Here is a 20,073-nt window from a genome sequence, read left to right on the forward strand (position 1 = left end):
GACAGAGTGACAGACTGGGGAGAAAGACTGCTTCCTTTGATCTCAGGAAGTCCTGCCTTTGTCTAGCTCGAGTCCCTCTTGCTGTCCCCTGCCAGCTGGGTTTCTCCTCCCTGGGTCCCCTGAGGGCATGCCTGTCAGGGCGCCCGTCGGCACACGTGTCACTGCATGTCAGTCACCGCATGTCAGCGGATCACCGCGTGTCTGCGAGAGTGTGAGCGTCGGAGGTGTGTGTGTGTATCACCCTGTCTGTCAGCGTGCCACCGGGTCGGCAGCTGTCTGCGTGTCACAATGTGTGAGGAGAATGTCTCCAGAGACCCTGCTTCTTGCCACGGCGTTCCAGCACCTTGGACAGCTCCCAGCCCGCTCCTGAGGTTGGGGGCGGCCATTTCTTTTCACCCACAGAACATTTAAAATATCCTGAGACCAGGAGGGGATGAGGGTGGAGGTGGGCATATGTCCCCACATGACTGTCTTGTGTGCATCTGTCTCGGCATGGGTGTCGCTGTGTCCTGTGCCTCCGTTTGTTGAGATGGGTCCACTGAGAGACTGTATGATTGAGAGCCCCTTGCTTGAGTTGTGTTGACTTTGGCAATTCCATCCTATGGACACGGAGAGACAGAGATGGGGAGAAAAGAACACAGATAAAGAAAGGCAGAGAGCTGGGGGAGAGCCTGAGACAGAGAGGGTCAGAGATGGAGAAAGAGAGAGACTGAAGGGAATAAAAATAAACAGACACCAAAAGGCAGAATGAGGGAGCTATAAGGAAGGAGAGTCTACATGGTACCACAGTGGGGCTCTGCAGGTTGGCGAAGTCGCGAGGCTGTGGTGGGGGTGTTGTGCTAACAGGCATCTGGTCTGTGCGATTTTGCCACTGCATAGGGAATGGCTGCGGGGTGCGATGGTGTGTGGGTGTGGGCGGTGTGATTGGCTTAGCTTCCTCTGCCGGGTGACTGTGTGGGCTGGGTGTTTGTGTTTCTGGGTTCTGGGGCCGGGCCTCAAGGTTCCTACAGCTGAAAGAGCTGTTAGTGGCAGGGCTGTGGGCCTTCTGGGGTTAGAGGGTCTTTGTGAGGGAGGGGGGTGGTTTATGTGCCTGGAGGGCACAAATAACTTCTGGCTGTTTCTCCCTAGTCACCCCCTGGGTTACCATAGCAGCGGGGATGCTGAGAAAATCAGTTAGCACTCAGTTAACCCTCAGAAGTGGTCAGGACAGAGGGCAGGAAGCAGAGTGTCTCCTGAGCCGAAGGATTAGAGTTAACAAATGTTTCTGGAAGACACACTATGTGCCGGGCACTGTTCTAGGTATTGGAGATACAGAAAAGAATGTAAAGGAACAAGGGTCACTGCCCCGGTGGAACTTACATCTTAATGTGAAGAAGCAAATGGCAAACTATAAACAAACAAACAAACAAACAAAAACCACACACACACACACACACACACACACACACACACACACACACACATTAGGTGGTTTGTTAGAAGGTGATACAGAACAAAGAAGACATAGAGCAGATTAAGGGGGCCGGTGTGCTGGGGTCCGGGCAGGGCTGGATTTCAAAATTAAAGAAGGTGGTGGGAGGGAGCTTCAATGAGAAATTAATTTGAACAGAGATCCAGAGAAACTGAGGGAATGAGCCTGGGGAAGAGTGTTCTGGGTGGCCGGAACAGTCAGTGCAAAGGCCCTGAGGCACGAGCAGGCCTGGCATATTCAAAGAACAGTGAGGAGGCCAGTGTAGCTGGAGTGGGTGAGCAAGGGGGTGTGGGGCAGGGGGCCAGAAAGAGCCACATTGCATGGGGCCTTGTGGGCCACTGTAATGACTTTGGTTTTTATTTTGGCTAAGAGAGGAGCCATGTGAACATTTTGAGCAGAGGAAGGACCTACTCTAACTTTGGTTTTACCAGGATCCTTCAGGTTGTATTTAATAAACCTCAGCTTCCTTAGTTGTTTCCAGGCTTGTTTCTGGTCAAGCAAGAATAATAGAGAGCCTTCCTGTGGGGGCAGTTGTGAGGATTAACTGAGATTAGGGACCCCGGGATGGAGGGCTGCTCAAAAAATGGGCCAGTGGGTGAGTTATCTGGGAACTTGGGGAGGGGGCTTATGCTGGGTGCTCTTCCTCCCCCCCTCAGGAAAACTCTTCAGGTAAAGATAGTTGATGACGAGGAATATGAGAAAAAGGATAATTTCTTCATCGAGCTGGGCCAGCCGCAGTGGCTTAAGCGAGGGATTTCAGGTGAGGGGTGATGGGTGGGCTGTGGGAGAGGTAAGGGGTTCAGGGTGGGAGGACCCTTGGAGGCTCCATTAGTGGGTACTCCTTCAGGCTCATGGATCTGAGCTTCCCAGCGAAGCAATCTCACCTTCTCTCTGTCCTCTCTCTCTCCCCAGCTCTGCTGCTCAATCAAGGTGAGTGGTTGCCTCTGAGCTTTGATTGGAGGGGGGACACAGGAGGGAGGTCTCAGGGGAGGGTTCCAGTAGCTGGAGGCTACTCCTACAGGTCGCATTTGAGGCAAGTTAGAAGTGAGATAAGGACAGATTCAGGGCTGGGTGAGAGTTGGAACTGACCTCAGAGTTGGTAAGACCTTTTGAATTTGGAGTTACAATGGGGGCTTTGGAGGCCAAGATCATGGTTTTGCTTTGTTTTTGAGAGAGAGAGAGAGAGTATATGTTGGTAGGAGGGTCAGAGGGAAAGGGTGAGAGTGAATCTTGGGCAGGCTCCATGCCCAGTGCAGAGCTCAGTGTGGGGCTTGATCTCATGACCCTGAGATCATGACCTGAGCTGAAATCAAGAGTCAGACACTCAACCGACTGAGCCACCAGGTGCCCCAAGATCGTGTTTTGTTCGTAGATAAGGTTGGGAGAATGGTAAGGCAGGATCCCATCTGGGTTTACGGTGGGGTCAGATTAGAATTGGGGTCAGATTTAGGTCAAAGTCTAGGTTGGGGTTTAAGGTGACTTTGGGGGACTTACGGTTCACACTGGGGCCAGAGTCAGAGATTGGGGTGGGGGTGGAGGCAGTGGGTTGAAGATAAGGGACAGAGCAGTTTTGGAGCTGAGATCAGAGTTAGGGTTTGGGGTTAGGACTCAGGTCAGACTAAAGATCGTTTTAGGGTAAGTAGTAGGGGCTTCCATGAGTAGGCCCCAAATCCCAGCAGCTTAACACAGTAAAAGTCATTGCTGGCAGAGTTTTCTGAGAGTGTTCCTGGTGGAGGTGACTTTCCACTGAGAATTAGGGTTAAGTTGGTACTGGGCTTGGACCAAAGGACCAACATGCTTTGGGGAGATGAGCTGCGGCTGGGTCTGGGTCCAAGATCTGTACCAAAATTGGGAATCCCTTCTTTCCTCACCACCTCAAACACACTCAAGGATGTTTTCCAGAGCTTGGGTGATGATAATCATGACAGTGGTGATTTTAACAAAGGAAATACCCTTTGGGATTATTTATTGTGTAGCAGGTACTGTGTTAAGCACCACACATGAATAAACTTCTTTAACCCTCACAAGCACCCATGAGGTAGCTACTGTCTTTGTGCCTGTTTTACAGATACGAACACTGAGGCACAGAGAGTCCAAGGCATTGCCCAAGGTCACACAGCTTCTTCCATATGAAGCTCAGAGCCCACCAGCTGAACTTCATGGACCAACTGGGTCTTAGGCTGGGGAAGATGGTGGCCAGATGGGACACTGGGGCAGGCTGGGGGCGTACCACCAGGGAGGTTTCCCCAGAGGACAGCAGACAGAGTTTTCTTTCTCAGTGGGAACAGGTAGCAAGGGCATCATGGGCCCAGTGAGGTGGGCCGCCCTGGAGTCTAACCCCCATCCTTCATGCTGCAGGAGATGGAGACAGGAAGTTGACAGCCGAGGAAGAAGAGGCTCGGAGGATAGCGGAGATGGGCAAGCCAGTTCTTGGGGAAAACTGCCGGCTGGAGGTCATCATTGAGGAGTCATATGACTTTAAGGTGACTTTCTGGGGCCCCAGCTTCCTCGAGTCATTTCCTTGAGGAGGGTCCAGGAGGAATCAACTGTTGGGATCACAAGGGAGGGGTGGCCAGGGGTCCAAGACCATCCTCCCAGCCTTCTGTTAGCACCATGGACAGCAACACTCCCTTTCCCCTTCTTGCTATGAACCGGGCTGTGGGGGGTTGGGGACCCCTGAGCATGGGCTGTGAGCCTCAACCCCAGTGTTCTACAGGAAGCCTCGGGGTGCCCTGAGGTGGCCATGGGCAATGATCTCTTCCCCATCCCTTCATCCTCAGAACACGGTGGATAAACTCATCAAGAAAACCAACTTGGCTTTGGTGATTGGGACCCATTCCTGGAGGGAACAGTTTTTAGAGGCCGTTACAGTGAGCGCAGGTAAGTGGGGAGGGAGGAAAAAGGAGAGGGAGAGAGGGATGGAGAGACAGGGGGACGGGGAGGGAAACAGAAAGAGGGATGAGAAGGACAAAATAGAGAAGAGAAAAAACAAGAAAGAAAGAGATAGGGAAAGACAGAGGAAAAGATAAGGAATGGATACAAACAGGAGAGACGGACACACAAAGAGAGATGCACAGAGAACCACGGAGAAAGACAGAGACGTGGAGAGAGCACGAGAGATGTAGAGCGAAGTGCCTAAACTGCAGAAGGCCAGAGACAGAGAGACGGAGAGACATGCAGAGAAAGATCTCAGGACGGGTGGAGGGGGAGAGCTTCGGGCAGGAGCCGTCTGGCAAGGCTTTCTCATCAGACAGCCCCAGGGTGGGACCAGGTTACAAGTCTTGGCCTCCCCGGACAGCCTGGATTCCTCTGTTGCCATGGAGATGGTCACCAGGGCGCCCAGCTCTCTCCCACCTGCGCTGGTTTCCCTCCTTAGGTCTCGGGCGGGCCCACACTGCCCCCCTGTGGCCAGAGACACCATGACACTTGGATTCACAGACAATCCCGGAGACCAACACGGGCCCTTTGTGATCGGTATTGGGGAAACTGAGGCCCAGAGGCAGAGGAGGGACTGGCCTGAAGTCCCACAAGGAATTCAGAAAGAGCTGAGATGGAGCTCAAGGCTTCTATCCCTTATACAACATCAGATTTCCTCCAGGGAGGCCTAACTGGTAGGAATTGAAAATACACCAGGAATTGTGGTTGTTCGGTGGGATCAAAAGAAACCAGGCTTCGGAGATGGAAAAGTACCAGATAGCAGAGCTGCAGACACCAGCTCAGAGGCCTAATAGAATCGAAGTGGTGTCTCTCTCTGAAGCCACATTCTTTCAGTATCTGTTTCAGAGGGATTTTCTGGATTCAGCCCTGTGTAGGACAGTGCTGGGGACAAAGAGATAACCATGACAGTTTGGGCCTTGTTCTCACAGAGCTCACAGTCCAGCAGGGGAGACAGTGACAACCCAGAGTGGGCGGGGCTGGGACAGGGGATCCAATGTGGCTGTGGGAGCCCAGATAGGGTGCTGACCCAGCCTGAAGGTCAGGGAGGGCTCCCTGCAGGAGGAGGCTTCTGAGCTGAGTCTTCAAATTGGAATAGGAGTTAGCCAGGAGGAGGGAGGAGACAGGGAGGTGTTCTAGGCAGAGGGAAACCGAGAGTCTGGAAGTCAGACGGGTCATGGCACAGTTTGCGGGGGAAAGTGGGGTGACTAATTTCAGGCACAAAGAAGCAGCAAGGGATGAGGCTGGCGGTGGGCAGAGTCTGGACTGTGCAGGTCCTCATGGGCCACAGTAGGGAGCTTGGGGAGAGTCACAGAGTCATTTCAGGGTATGGGGGCTCGCGGAGCATTCTCAGTGGGGGAAGCTCTGGGAGTCTGTGGAAGGAAGGAGGAGAGGCTGGTGTGGGGCGTGACAATGTGGTGAGGAACTGAACCTCCCATCCAAAAAAGCTGGGAGTCGCAGCCCTCCCTCCGGGCTTAGTGAAGAGGAGAAGGCGTGAGATGGTGGTCACGGAGAGCCAACGTGAGTCACCCAGTGGGTCTGTAGAAAGCAACAGATGAGATCAGAGGAAAGAGTGGGGGGAAGGGGAAACCAGACCAGTAATAAGTAATCATCCTGATGGTGACAGCGATGACGAGGACCATGGAGTGCCCGGCAGCGGGGAAGTCCATTTCCTGTATGACCTCATTTAACCGATGTTTCCCAAGTATCTGGCTCGGTGTTTGATCATTTTACACTTTGTTCAACAAATGCCTTTCGATCCTTGAGGCTCTGCGGAGAAGGGCTGTTCTCACCTCCTTGGAGGATGAATCGTGTTCCGTCTGGCACATAGAGGTGCTTCTGTCTTACATCCTTTCCGTCCCTGCGTGAACTATAAGCTCTTTGCAGGACAGCCTTGGTTTGCAGCATCTGTGACTCTCCCCAGGCACTAGAAGGGGCTTTCAACATTAACCATCACACTGAAGGTGGGCCAGGCTGCACGCAGAGTTCTTTCTGGGGCCCTCCTCCGGAGGCTCAGAGAGGTTAGAACCCTGATTCAAGATCACACAGCAGCTTCAGGGTTTGACACCAGAGAGGTAGCCCCAGAGCCACAGACATAACCACGAGGCTCCCTCCACGAGAAAGGCTGAAGAAGATGGGAAAGGCCAGAGAAGTAAGCAGAGCCTGCACGTTCTCAGATGCCAAGCGCAGGAGTGTGGGCCTGGGTATAAGGGCAGTAGCAAACCAAGGCAGGATCTGAAGCAGGGAGGAAAAGCCCCCAAGAGATGCAATGATAGCAGCCCCTTCCCTCCCAAGAGTGTGTTCTCCCCACTCTGACTTTGGCCACTTCTCACTGTAGCCAATTAGAAATGCATTCAGCGGCAAACACCAGAAAACTCAACCACGGTGGCTTGTGCACGCTAGAGTTTCTTTTTCTCACAGAACAAAGAAATCTGGAGGAGGTGATAAAGAGTTGGCAGCTCAGTAACATCCTTAAATGCCCAGGCTCCTTCTTTATTTCTCTCTCCCACTTTCAGCAGTTTGCCCTCATGATTGCAAGATGGCTGCCACACCTCCAGGTGTCACGCTCACATTCCAGGCAGGCAGAAAGAGGAAGCAGGGAAGCAAGGAGGGTTACACTCTTCCTTATCGGCATCCTTCCATCTGTAGTGCTTGGCCACTCGAGTCGCTCACTACTGCTCATTCATCGTTTTATGCTTCTCAGTTTAGGGCAAAGTAGACAAAACATAGCATCTGTGCTTTCCTGTTACAAATCGAAAGCAGGTGAAATTCCATCACAGTGCGTGACACACACAACTGTAACAGTGAGTGAGGCATCCTGGACGAGGTTCAGCCAAACAGATCCGTAACACTGTGCCCGTGTCAGGAAAGCTGGAGCCTTCCAGAAACCCTCTGTTTAGGTCTCATTGCCAGACTGGGTCATATGGCCCCTGCTGCAAGGGATTGTGGGAAAGCAAGTATTCAGCTGAGGACAGGACTGCCACTAGCTGCAAGGAGTTCCGGGAAAGTGAGTATTTTATCTGAGGACCCAGCTGTTGCTAGTCTGAGCGGATTCTGGGAACGTGAATAATGTTAGCTGGGTGTCTGGCGTGCTCTAGCTGCAAAGGATTCTGGGACAGCAAGTACCATTAGCTGAGTATGCGGCTACGGTTAAATGCAGTGAATCAGAGGAAGTCATTATTTGTAGCTACAGAAATGCCTGTCTGTAGATGGTAGCTGAAAAGCCTTCTGAGAAAAAGACTCTTTTTTTAGCTAGGGAAGTAGCCACCTCTAGCAGCAAGGGATCCTAGCAAACCTGATATTTTTAGTCTGGCACACAGCCTCTAGCTTCAAGGGATTCTGGAAAAGTGAGTATTTTTTTTTTTTTCTGGGCCCGTGTATTCTCCTAGCTGCAAGGGATTCTGCGAAAGCGGTTAGTTTCGTGGAATTCACTGCCTGGAATTTGCCCCAAATGGGAGGGGTCTGCAGGCGAGAAAGAAGGAGGCATGGGTATGTGCCCCAGCTGGGTCGTGTGCCCACAGGGGACGAGGAGGAGGAGGAGGACGGGTCCCGGGAGGAACGGCTGCCTTCCTGCTTTGACTACGTCATGCACTTCCTGACGGTGTTCTGGAAGGTGCTATTTGCCTGTGTACCCCCCACTGAGTACTGCCACGGCTGGGCCTGCTTCGGCGTCTGCATCCTGGTCATCGGTCTGCTCACCGCGCTCATCGGGGACCTGGCCTCCCACTTTGGCTGCACCGTTGGCCTCAAGGACTCTGTCAACGCTGTAGTCTTCGTGGCCCTGGGCACCTCCATCCCCGGTAACCCCCTGGGAAACTGCGTGTCCGGGGAGAGTCTCAGAGACGTCAGACAGTAGAACCTAAAAGAAAGGTTCTGCAGATATCAGGGGGTGGGATGGAACCCATCACACGGAACCCATATGGTGAGCCCCACAGAGATATGATGGTGGGTTCCATAGAAAGGAGGAGGCGGGGCATTGTAGGGAAAGGTAAGAGAGGGGTCCCACAGAAATAAGGTGGGGACTTCATAGGTACCATTCAGTGGGTACCATAGAAACAAAATGTTAATGACTTTCCCCTGGAGAAACCACGTGGAAGATTCTATTCAATCATATTGGTGGGCATGACAGGAACAAGGCCAATGAGTGTCAAAGCTTTAACTAAGATGAGAGGGCAGAGTCACAACCAGACGTCGGAGGCAGGGGTGCCATGGAAATAAGACAGTGGAGCCTCAAAGACTGTAGCGTGTGTCCCATGGAAACACAATGGCCATGAGCCCCTCTTCCCAAATAAACCTGAGGGAGGGTCTCTTAGAAACCGGGTGGCCCAGACAGAAATTCTTAGAGGAGTGGGAAGACCAGATGTGGGGAGCGGGGCTCCTTTATTTTTTTCCCCACGTGGATATGTTCACCCGTCAGGTGGTGGCGCTGTAGGCCTAGAAAGCAGGTGGCGGGTCCCGCAGACTATAGTGAACGGTTCTCCGATGCCCGCATTCCCCCAGGGTCGGGGTGCGGGGGTGACAGCAGCAGCGTCGCGTGCGGATGGAACCTGACACTTATTTTGTCCAGCCTGGTGGCAGTGGGATGCTTGGGCCAACAGAAAGTAGGCGGTGGATTCATGAGATGCAGAGAGTGGTTCCTATGGAAAGCAGCGAGTCCCATCGAAAATACGCAGCAGGCCCCATAGAATGCAGAGAGGGGGGTCCCCTCCCCCCAAATCAGACAATGAGTCCATAGAAAGCAGGCAGCGGATGGCATGGAATGTAGGTAGCGGATACCACTGAATGCACACAAGCCCCCTCTAAAGCGGGCAGCGAGTTCCCTAGAAAGCAGGCAGCTGCTTCCGCGGAGAGCAAGCGTAGGGAAGGTGACCTACTTGGCCTCCTGGGTCGGGGTGTCAAGGTCGCAGGGGCCGAGCTGCAGCCGTGGGAGACGGGTACGGCCCACCGCGCGGTCTGGCTCCTCGGGGCACAGGGACGGCGTCGGGTCTTAGGGAAAGCAGGCAGCGGGGACCGGCCGAGCCCCACTGACCGCTGTGTCTCTGCCCCCCGCAGACACGTTCGCCAGCAAGGTGGCGGCGCTGCAGGACCAGTGCGCGGACGCGTCCATCGGCAACGTGACCGGTTCCAACGCCGTGAACGTGTTCCTGGGCCTGGGGGTGGCCTGGTCGGTGGCCGCCGTGTACTGGGCGGTGCAGGGCCGCCCGTTCGAGGTGCGCACCGGCACGCTGGCCTTCTCCGTCACGCTCTTCACCGTCTTCGCCTTCGTGGGCATCGCCGTGCTGCTGTACCGCCGCCGGCCGCACATCGGGGGCGAGCTGGGTGGCCCGCGCGGCCCCAAGCTCGCCACCACTGCGCTCTTCCTGGGCCTCTGGTTCCTCTACATCCTCTTCGCCAGCCTCGAGGCTTACTGCCACATCCGGGGCTTCTAGGGTATCCCCCGCCCCGCCCTAGGGACTCGGCTGCCCCCGCTCCGGACCCGCGTCTCCTTCGCCCTCCAGAGACTCAGCCTCCTCTCCTGGGACTCAGCCTCCCTTCATCCTGGGAACTGATATCCCCTTCCTCTGTCCCCATTAACACCCTCCTTCTCCCTTCCCCTTCAGGAGTCACCCGGAGGGACCCGCAACTGCGGCCCATCCCTGTTAGTCACTGTCCACACCCCTGGGCACAGTGCCACCTCGAGGCCCGGCCCCAGAGAACCGCTCCCTACCCAATGACCTTCTGGAGAATCTACCATCGGTCTCCCTAGACACCGAGGCTTTCCCTATCCCTTACAACCCTCCCCCCCCCGTGAACCCCCCCCCCCCCCCCGCCCCGCCATCACTACCACCCTGTGCTCCAGGGCCTCAGAACCCAGCTCCCCCAGGGGGACCTTTGAAGGAGGCTGATCCATCCCAGGATGTCCCCGATCTCGGTCCTTCTCCCCAACCCTCAGGGAGCTCTGTTCAGCCCCTCGGGGATGGGGCGGAGGAACAGGTAGGTGCGTGCATAAGGGGGCCACACCTTCCCTGATTTCTCCACTCAGGCCCTTGGGAGGACACTAATTCTCGAGGCTTGGAGAAGGGAGGGGAGAAGTTTGGGGTTTCAGAGCTGGAGGAGGCACATTTGAACCTGCAACTTCTCACATTCCAGCGCCCCCACTCGCCTCCACTACCTCTGAGAGCCCAGCCACACCTTGGAAGGAGGGGAGGGGGCGTGTGTGTATATATAGTGTGTTTGGGGGAGGGAGGACGTGGGAGGGTGCATGTCTTGGGGAAAGGGGGTGACAGACTTTCCTTTTGTGAGGGCAGCAGACTCCCCCAGCCATGAGAATTGGCTTTGGGGAAGAGGCCAGGAATCAAAGGGAGTCCAGCCATCTCCCCTGACAATCTCGAAGGCTCATTTTGCCCTCAGTGCCAGCCAATCCGGGCAGGACCCTCGAAGAGGAGACCGAGGGTCCCAGAGGACCAATGCTACAAGCCAGCAAATGCTGCCACATCTCTGCCTGATGGGGAGCAGGGGTGGGTGGGAGGGTGGGACTGGGGCCAGGGAGTCTGGGTGGGCATTTTTAACTTTGGAGGCCACCCGTCTGTTGGTAGGCCATCTGTATTTTCTTACTATTGTTTCCTGCCCAAAGGACACACTTGGGGTGTGCGATGTGCTGCCCACTGCTTGGGACCCTGAGGATCACCCTGCAACTCCCGTAACACCCTGCTTCCCACAGGTTTTTAGCGTTCTGTCGTCCTGTTGCGCATCACCCCAACATCCCAGACCTGTTACCCACTCCCTTTTCTCTACTCCTAGCTCATCAGCACCAGTCGCTGTCTCTTCTCTGTGATTTCTGTAAAAGTTGCCATAAAAATTTGAAATTCTGCCTGAAAAACAGCCTGCCCGTGAGAAGTTGGGATTCTAGAGGAGGGAGCTAATGAGGTCTCTGGCTGAGACTTGGGCAACTGTGGAACAGACCAGGTACTCTGGGTTTTTCCATGGCCCCCGTTCTCTGAAAGGACACCCACATGCACCAGCCATACTGAAAGTCCACACTTGCTTCCCGTATCCACACCCCCTTTCACCGCCCAGTTTTCCCTAGCTACGCCCCTACGCCGCGCCCGGGAGCTTTTACCCACGCCCCCGCTGGCCACCCGGTACTCCCTAGCCACGCCCCCACGCCTCACTCGGGAGCTTTTCTAGCCACGCCCCCATCCCACCAGCCACAAACTATTCCTTTTCCCCGGCCATCCTGGGAGCACAAGAGAGGATCCAGATTTGTCTGATCAGAGGAGCTGGGGTTGATGGGAGTTTCCTGAATAAAGCAAGTGATTTTTCGCAGAATCCTGAAATAGGAGAAGGGGTGTGGGTGTGTGTGTGTGCGCGCACGTGTGGAAAAGGGCACAGCCTATGTAAAGGTGTACAGACTTGTGAGTTAATGGCTCTTTCATACTCCTGCCAGTGGTTAGCATGAATGGGGAATGGGGTGCCTTGGAATTTATCCCAAAAGCAAAGGGGAGCTTTGGAAAGGTGTTAAAGAGGGGGCAGGCAGTTGATGTCTGATTTACATTTTCAAACTTTCCTTCTGGCAGTAGGGAGATCGAGGTGTGAAGGGGACGGTTTAGAAGATAATGGATCAGGCTGGATGAGGGGGTTCAGGGAGAGCCTACAGGCAGGGCGCTGGCAGGAAAGAAGTTGTGGGAGCAAACGAAGTAGCCAGGGAAAGTTTAAGGAAAAGCTGTTCAGGGATTAAGGGGCGGGCAAGGTCAAGGGAAACAAGCCTGGGGGAAGGCGCAATACCCGGGGGCCAGCAGTAGAGGGAGCAGTTACCACCCCGGGCTTGAAGGTGGCTGTACCTGACGCTGTTGAGCCTTGAAGCTGTAGGTGTAGTGAAGGCCAGGAGTGTAGGCACCCACGTCCCACACTGAAGAGAGAAGGGGTCTGGAAAGTGAAAACCACCTGGCTCTCCTCCCACCCACCAGGCTCCTGCTGGCGCCTCCCATTAGCTGAACTCAACCGGAAGCCCGGGGTTAATACTTGGTGCATATAGATCAGCCTCCCCGGGAGAGATGGGTGGAGGGTGGAGACAGGGAGGGAGTCAGTGTGGAGACTATCTTGCAGAAGCAGTGAGGTCTCTCCGGGGTTTGGGGAATGAAGGTGGGGATAACTAGGGGCGCCAGGTTTAGAGAACATGCCGGATTCAGGTGAGTACATGCTAAGGGTGATGCCTCCGGGACATCCAGAGAGATGTCAGGGAGGGGAGACATCCAGGGGACATCTGGGACAGAGATTTGGGGGTCTGCTGGCAATGCCTTATCACCAAGCCACGGAGGGGGTGGGGCACAAGGAACATGGGAGACCTGCAGATGGAGAAGGACATGCCAGAAAGGTAGGTGGGAAACCAGGAGACTAGGACACCTGAAGCCCAGAGAAGAGTTTCCAGAATGAGGGTGCGGTTGACAGGGCTGAAAGGTGGAGGAAGGTGAGCAGCAGGAATGGACCTCGGGATTTAGGACTCAACAAGAGCAATTTGGAGAAGGATGTGGGGGAGGGGTCAGGCTGGTCTAGAGAGAGGAGGGAACGGAAGGCGGCCAAATGGCGGGAGAACATGCAGTCCCCTCCTAGGGATCACCCCCCTTCTACAGGTGTGGAAACAGGCTCAGAGAGGGGAAGCAACTCGCCCAAAGTCTCATAGCTTGGAAGGCGGGGATGGAAGAGGATGAGGTCCAGAGCACCAGATGGGACAAGGACACCTCTGTCTTAGCAGGCTGAACAAAAAAAGTGGGGTAGAGGCAAGGAAATGGGTGAGCCTGGGCTGGGGACGATGAGTAAGATCTCAGCTTCCCAGAGAGCATATCCAGAGCTTGGGACGTGGATGAGACGAGGTCCGTCCCATCCCAAAGTCATGATTCTTCCCCCATGCTAGGAGTTCCAAGAGAGTCAGCTGGGGAGTGATTTCAATTACTTGTCATGGCAGGAAGCAATAGCACAATGATTTCCTTCCTTCGTGCCTCAGTTCCCTCATCTGGAAAATGGGGACAGGAACAATAATGATGGGGACTAGCGGTGCAGGGTTCTATTGAATTATATATATATATTTTAGGATAACACCAAGCACATAGAGCGCAACAGATGGAAAGGTTATACTTTCTAGATATTTCCAGCTTGCCCACTTTTATAATTTATATTCTCTCTCTCTCCACCTCCTCTCTCCCTCCCCTCTTCAACGGCACACACGCACCCACACGCAACAGGATGGGCATCCTAGAACAGCCCCAGAAGGGCAGAGAAATGCAGACCCCATATACACCTGCTTTGCCACCTGAGACTTGGTTCCTAAAAACCCAAACCCCGGGGAGACAAAATGGGGACTATCCCTTCCTCTCCCTCTAGCCCCCAGATTCTTTAATCCCGTATATCCAGTACAGGCCCGCTCTGTGCCTGGCCCTCTGCTGGGGCTACTGCGGTGACCACAATATCCCTGGGACGTGCTCTCACCCAGCTTTCAGGGCAGTGGGGGACACATGCCAAACAGGGTGCAGGAGGGGGTGGTCAGGTTGGGACCTGTGAGTGGAAGGACTCTAGCAGGACACAGATGGCAGGGAACTGGGAGACTGGGGACGCTCTAAGCCAGCAGGGTGTAGGGAAATGGACAAAGGTAGATGCAGGCCTCTGGGGCTGGCAGAGCTGAGAGCTAGTAACACCCCAAGCCTGAGGGACAAGGTGTGGGGACAGTGACTTCCAGAAGCTGGAAAGGATAGCCACATGGAGAGGGCTATCCCCACAAGAGCCGTAGCTCTAGTATGGGCATGCCAGCGGACCCACACCCATGGGGCGGGGCCGGGCAGGTGGGAGGTGCAAGGGTGAGTGCCCTGACCTCACTCCAGGGCTCTAGGAGTCCGTAGGACAGAACCCTTGGATGCATTCCATGAAGCCACGTGGTGGTAGGCTGAATAACAGCCCCCCCCCCCAGCAGGTCCTCTTGTTAACCCTCAGAACCTGTGGATAGGTTCCTTTCCACAGCCAGAGGGACGTCACCAATGTGATCAAGGCCGACATCTTACGAGGCGGACATGACACTGGCTTATCTGCGTGGGCCCTAAGTGCAACCACAAGGGTCTTCTGAAAGGGGGAGGGGGTGGCCAACAGCAGGACCTGTGATGGGGGAGCAGAGGTTGGAGTTCCTGGGGAAAGGCTCAGGCACTTCTGGAAACTGAAGAAGACAAGGGACCAGCTTCTCCCCTAGAGCCTCCGGAATGAGGGTCCATCACCTTGATATTGGACCTCTGGCCTCCTAGAACTGTAAGGAGAAGAAGTGCGTGTCATTCGAGGCCCCCGAGCTGGAGGTAATGGGTTATAAGAGCAACAGGAAATGAGTACAGAGGCTTGCCTAAGCCTCCTAGTGCCAACTCCCATCTCTCTCTGGACCTCAGTAACGTGAGCACACAGTGGAAACTTCTCGTATTTCTGGCTCCTAAATGCACTCACTATGCGCGGGGACGTTTCCAGCCTGGGAAGTTCGTATCCACCAGAAAGGAGCCATGGAACTCACCTTCCCAGCCTCCTTCACAGCTAGGACTCAGAGCGTGACTTCGGTGCCCCCAGACTCGCCAGCAGGAGTCCTCCACTCCAAAGGCGCGCCTGGCAAAAGGAGACTCCGTAGAGGGTCCATGGAGCTGGTGAGGCTGGTGTGGCAGCAGCCCCCTCTGGCTTGCTAGTTGCAAGAAGGGGCACAGACACAGAGGGAGCATCTGTGCTGGGGGGCAGGCGCGGTTATGTCCTGGACCCTGCAGCAGGGCAAACAGGGATGACGTCCAAGACCCAGATCTGCCAGGGGCCATAGTGGTGGTTTCCCTGTTGGGTCTGTCCTGGGCGTGGTTTGGGGCTCTTTTCTGGAGACTTAGCCTCAGGACCAGCTCTCCAGGCCACTCAGTGCTTCTGGGAGCCCCTCATACCTTTTTTCTTAAGTTCCGTCTAGTCAATTGTATTAGCATTTGCTAAATTCTGTTTGCCTTCCCTGTGGGAAGACTGTGCATTCCCAGGCCTTTGAACTCAGTAGTGACCAGGTGACTTGCCGCAGCTAAAGAAAGAAGGCAGGAGTGACAGGAGGCCCTTCTGGGTGGAAGCTTCCAATGCCGGTATGTGCTCTACCATGTCTCTTTTTTTTGAGTCATGATGAGCTATAATATACGTAGCGACCGCTCTAACAGCCTGGGGTCCTAGAGTGAAAGTGTTATGTACCCTACTTGCTGTGGGCTTGTAGCTGGATCAAGAAATAAGTCTGGGAGGCCTGGTTGGCTCGATCAGTAGAGAACACCAACTCTTGATGTTGGAGTTGTGATTCAAGCTCCATGTTGGACATAGAGATAAGGAAGGAAGGAAGGAAGGAAGGAAAGAAAGGGAAAGAGAGGGAGGGGGGGAGGGAGAGAAGAGAAGAGAAAGAGAAAGAGAGAGAAAAGAAAAGAAGGAAGGAAGAGAGAGAGAGGGAAAGAAAAGAAAGAGGAAGGAAGGAAGGAGGAAGGAAGGGAAGGGAAAGGAAAGGTCAGGTCTTTATTTCGTTCAACTGAGATTTGAGGGATGTTTGTTACTGCATCACCCAACCTAAGCTGACACAGACACTTGGCTTCTGTGATCTCAGTCAGTCACCTTCTGCTGTGCGCACCCAAGACCATAGACAGGTGCTGAGGGAATAGACTGCATGAGGATTCTCAAGTTGGAGTCCACATGTACTTAGACCGGTGGATAGCTTTCCGGAACTTTCTGAGCTCGTGTGCAAACTGCATGTGTGGGAGCCTCTTCCCAGGAGAGGGCCTGTAACATTCACTGGACTTTCAGATCAGTTAAAGACTTAAAAGACTCAAATACGTTGGTCCTCGAGTAAGAGGACCTGGTTCCAATCCCAGCTCTACCACTCACTGGCTGTACCCCCTTGACCAAGTCACTTAACCTCTCTGGGCTTGTTTCTTCACCTGTAAAAGTGAAAAGAAATTGGAATAGCGCCTGACATGTATTAAGCCCTTGTAAAAGCTAACCGGTAATATTTTCACTGATAGTAGGTAGATGTGGGTTTAGATGTGAATAATGGGGATCCAAAAAAATAATGGGTTAAATAAGGTAAGAGCTTATCTCACTCTCGTGTGACAGTCACATCTGGAATAGCAAAACTATTTCACTGGGGCAATAAAATCTCAGGTTTCTTCTGTCTCGTTTCTCTGGCATAGCCAGAGTGTGGCCCTCATCGGTTTAGCTCAGGATGGGCTCATGTCGGTGGTATCAGCCCAACCAGAAGGTTGGGGCAGGGAGGAGCGGTCTGGGATCCACCACTCCCTGTAAGGCTATGACCCAAGAATGATACCTATCACTTCCTTCTGCATCTCGGTGGCCAGACTTGACTCACGTGGCCATGTCTTGCTGTGAGAGGAGCTGGGAAAAAAAAAAATGTAGTTTTTGTCCTGAGTCATCCTGCTTAAAATCTCCAAAGATGTTTCAGGAAAAGTGGGAGAATGGATGTTGAGGGGAAATGAACAATGTCTTCCGCAGAAACGTTTGAGGGAGCGTGCGGCGTGGATGCTGAGAAACTCAAAGCCGTCAGAGTAGGGGTGTGGGATGAAACCGACATCAACGCCAGAGGGTCCCGGACCCTTTGCATCATCTGTTCAGAGATCAAGGTCCCCGGCCAGACCCAGTCCAGACCCTCCAAATGGCCCCAAACTCGAAACCCCTATTTCCCCAACCTCATCCTCCCAAACCATTCCCCAAGTCCTTAGCCTGTGTCTCCCAATTAAATCTTCCACCTAAGACCCTGCCCCCAACTCCCCTGTGTCCCACTCCTCACCCACACTTGTCCCTGACCCTCCAAGCTCCCTGATCTGGATGTGTGTGGCCACAGAGCAAACCACCCCAAGACTTAGTGGCTGAAAATGACGAGTCTGTATCTTCTCCCACGGTTCCGTGGGTGGCTTGGCTCCCGGGGCTCTATGGGTTGACCTGGGGCATCTTTGCTTGGGGTCTGTCCCATGACCACAGTCAGAAGTCCACTGAGGCTCCAGCGATTTGAAGGCTCAGCCTGAGGTGTCTCACGTAACGCACTCATGGGGCTAACGGCTGGTGCTGGCTGGGGGGCTGAAAGCCTGGCTGGGGCTTCGAGCCCCTGACTCTCCTGATGACTTCTCTGCCTCTTATCTCTCCACTGTTGTCTCTCCCCGCTCTCTGTCTCCAAATTTCTCTTTTAAGCCTTGCCTTCTCCACCTCTCTTGTCTCTGTCTGTCTGCTTTGCTTTCTTGATCTGTATCTTCCCTCCCTCTCTGTTTATCTGTTTCCAAATGTTGGCCCCCACCCGAAAGAGTGTGTGTGTGTGTGTGTGTGTGTGTGTGTGTTTCATCAGTCACCTATTGAGGAGTAAGAAGCCACCTGGAATTTGGTGGCTTGAAGCAAAGCTGCATTATTTCTCACATTTCTGTGCATTGACATTGGCTCCTCTGGTCCACCTCGCGTTGGCCGAGGTCATCACACGGCTGTATTCATTCGGGAGCTCGGATGGGGCTGGAATGTGCGAGATGCCCTCCCTCGTGGCTGGCAGTGGGCGCTGCCTGTGGGCTGGGCCACTTTACTTCTCCACGCGGCCCCCCTCCTCCCTAGTTGGTTGGACCAACTTCTCCACCAGGTTGCAAGGGAGCCTCTATAGAAGCTGCGGGGCCTTGGGTCATGTCTACCACAAGCCATTTGCAGGATTTCAGCAGGCAGGGAAGTCCACACCGCCTCTTTGATGGGTGGAGCGCAGGCCTAGAGGGCGGGGAAGAATTGTTGGCAGCCATTCGTGGCAGGCTGAATACTAGCGCCCCCGAAGATATCCATGCCCTCATCCACAGCACCTGATGAATGTCACCTTGTAGGACATTCAGGTGGGATTTTGCAGGTGGGATTAAACAAAGGGTCTTGAGATGGGCCGATCACGCTGGATGACCCTGGTCAGCCCTAAATGTGGTCTTAGGCATCTTAGGAGGCAGAGGGAGAGGATACTAGACACAGAATGGGGGGGCGGGTGTGTGAGCACGAGGCACAGAGATGTGAGGACGCTGGGCCTTCGAGACAAGCGTCACGTGGCCACAAGCCGCCGGAAGCTGGACCACAAGCCCCCGGAAGTTGGACCACAGGCCCCCGGAAGCTGGACCACAAGCCCCCGGAAGTTGGACCACAGGCCGCCGGAAGCTGGACCACAAACCCCCGGAAGCTGGAAGCGGCAAAGAACGGATTCTTCCCTGGAGCCTCCAGCGGGAGCGCAGCCCTTGCCGACACCTTGATGTGAGCTCAGTGACTGGTTTCGGAACGCTGGCTTCCACAGCTGTGAGAAGATAAACCTGAGTTGGTGGTAACTTGTAATGGCAGCTTCGGAAAGTTAAAGGTAATAAATATGCTGTCTTTAGAGCTTACTCTCCATTGCCTCTTGTCCCCTATCTTCTGGGTGTCTCTACATCTTGAACCCCTTGCTTCCTTTTTTTTTTAAATGAGGGGGCAAGGGCAGAGGAAGAGAGAGAGAGAGCCCAAGCGGGGGCAGGCAGGCCCAGGGAGAAGCAGGCTCCCTGCCGAGCAGGGAGCCCAATGCGGGGATGGATCCCAGGACCCTGGGGTCATGACCTGAGACGAAGGCAGACGCTTAAGGACGGAGCCACCCAGGGGCCCCTAGATAGATTTATTTTAAAGAATTAGCTCGTGCAGCTATGAGAGCTGCAGAGTTCAAAGTGTGCAGGGCAGGCCCGCTGGCTGGAGACCCAAGGAGGCGGTGATGTTGCAGCTCAAGGTGGAAGGCAGTCTGGAAGTAGATTTCCAGCCTTGTCAAGGGACATCTGTCTTTTTCTCTAAAGGCCTTCAACTGATTGGGTGAGGCCACCCACTCTACATAGGATTATCAACTTTACTTAGAGTCGGCTGATTTAAATATTAATCTCATCTAAAAAACACCTTCACAAGCAACATCTAATCTGAGCACCACCATAGCCTAGCCACAAGGACAGATCTGATTCTCAGGGGATCTCTCCTCCCCTTACCCACTTTCAGTGCCTATCCACCTCGTCCTTTGCCTGGCCACCGTCTGAGGCTGGGCTCTGCAGAAGCTGGCCCAAAGCAAGGATGGGAGGCAAGTGGCTTATCTGGGAAGTGATTCCAGGAGACCCCAGGGGTGGGGGTGGGGGAAGGAAAGCATTAAGGATGTGTTGATTGGCAAGTCACCCCCTTCGGGCAACAGGGTCTCAACCCTGCTGGGACCTCTCAGGGATGCAGAGTCCTCTTTAGGGTGCCCGACCTCAGAGTGAAGAAATTGGGGTGTTTATCCACTACATCCGGACTGCTGATGAGCAGGACTTCCAGGGCTTGGCTCCCAGCACTTCTGGTGGGTGCAGGTGCCAATGTGGGAGCTGGTGGTGGGTCACAGGGGCATGAATGGGGCACCTTTGCCCCACACGGCCCTACCCTCTCCCTCGTCCAATGGGAAAGTGCATGGGCACTGAGAAGGGAGGCCCGGCTGTCCCTCCAGGGGACAAGGAAGGGCTGGCTCCTGTCTGTCCCCCTAAGGATCGAAGTCAGGGAGACCTTCCCAGCACTGAAGACTGGGGGAGAGAAAGGGTGGGCTTCCCAGGTCTCAGTGTCTCCTCAGGCCCTGGCCTTCTTGCCCTCCCCGCCCCCTATAGTTGGCCTCCCTGCCCCCTTGC

The 20,073-nt window shown here is 54.4% G+C and overlaps 1 protein-coding gene across 1 annotated transcript in view; it reads left to right on the forward strand.

The window, feature by feature from the left end:
- LOC111160727 (solute carrier family 8 member A2) overlaps positions 1–9,834 on the forward strand; it is a 28,483-nt gene extending 18,649 nt beyond the window's left edge. The window contains exons 5-10 of the mRNA XM_022524045.1: positions 2,128–2,231; positions 2,384–2,401; positions 3,830–3,954; positions 4,252–4,351; positions 7,927–8,205; positions 9,458–9,834. Coding sequence (XP_022379753.1) covers positions 2,128–2,231; positions 2,384–2,401; positions 3,830–3,954; positions 4,252–4,351; positions 7,927–8,205; positions 9,458–9,834 — 1,003 coding nt within the window. The remainder of the gene's footprint in view (positions 1–2,127; positions 2,232–2,383; positions 2,402–3,829; positions 3,955–4,251; positions 4,352–7,926; positions 8,206–9,457) is intronic.
- The last annotated feature ends 10,239 nt before the right edge of the window (positions 9,835–20,073 follow it).

The sequence above is a fragment of the Enhydra lutris genome, unplaced genomic scaffold (genome assembly GCF_002288905.1).
Source record: "Enhydra lutris kenyoni isolate GAN:26980312 unplaced genomic scaffold, ASM228890v2 scaffoldscaffold77, whole genome shotgun sequence".
Lineage (NCBI taxonomy): Eukaryota > Metazoa > Chordata > Mammalia > Carnivora > Mustelidae > Enhydra > Enhydra lutris.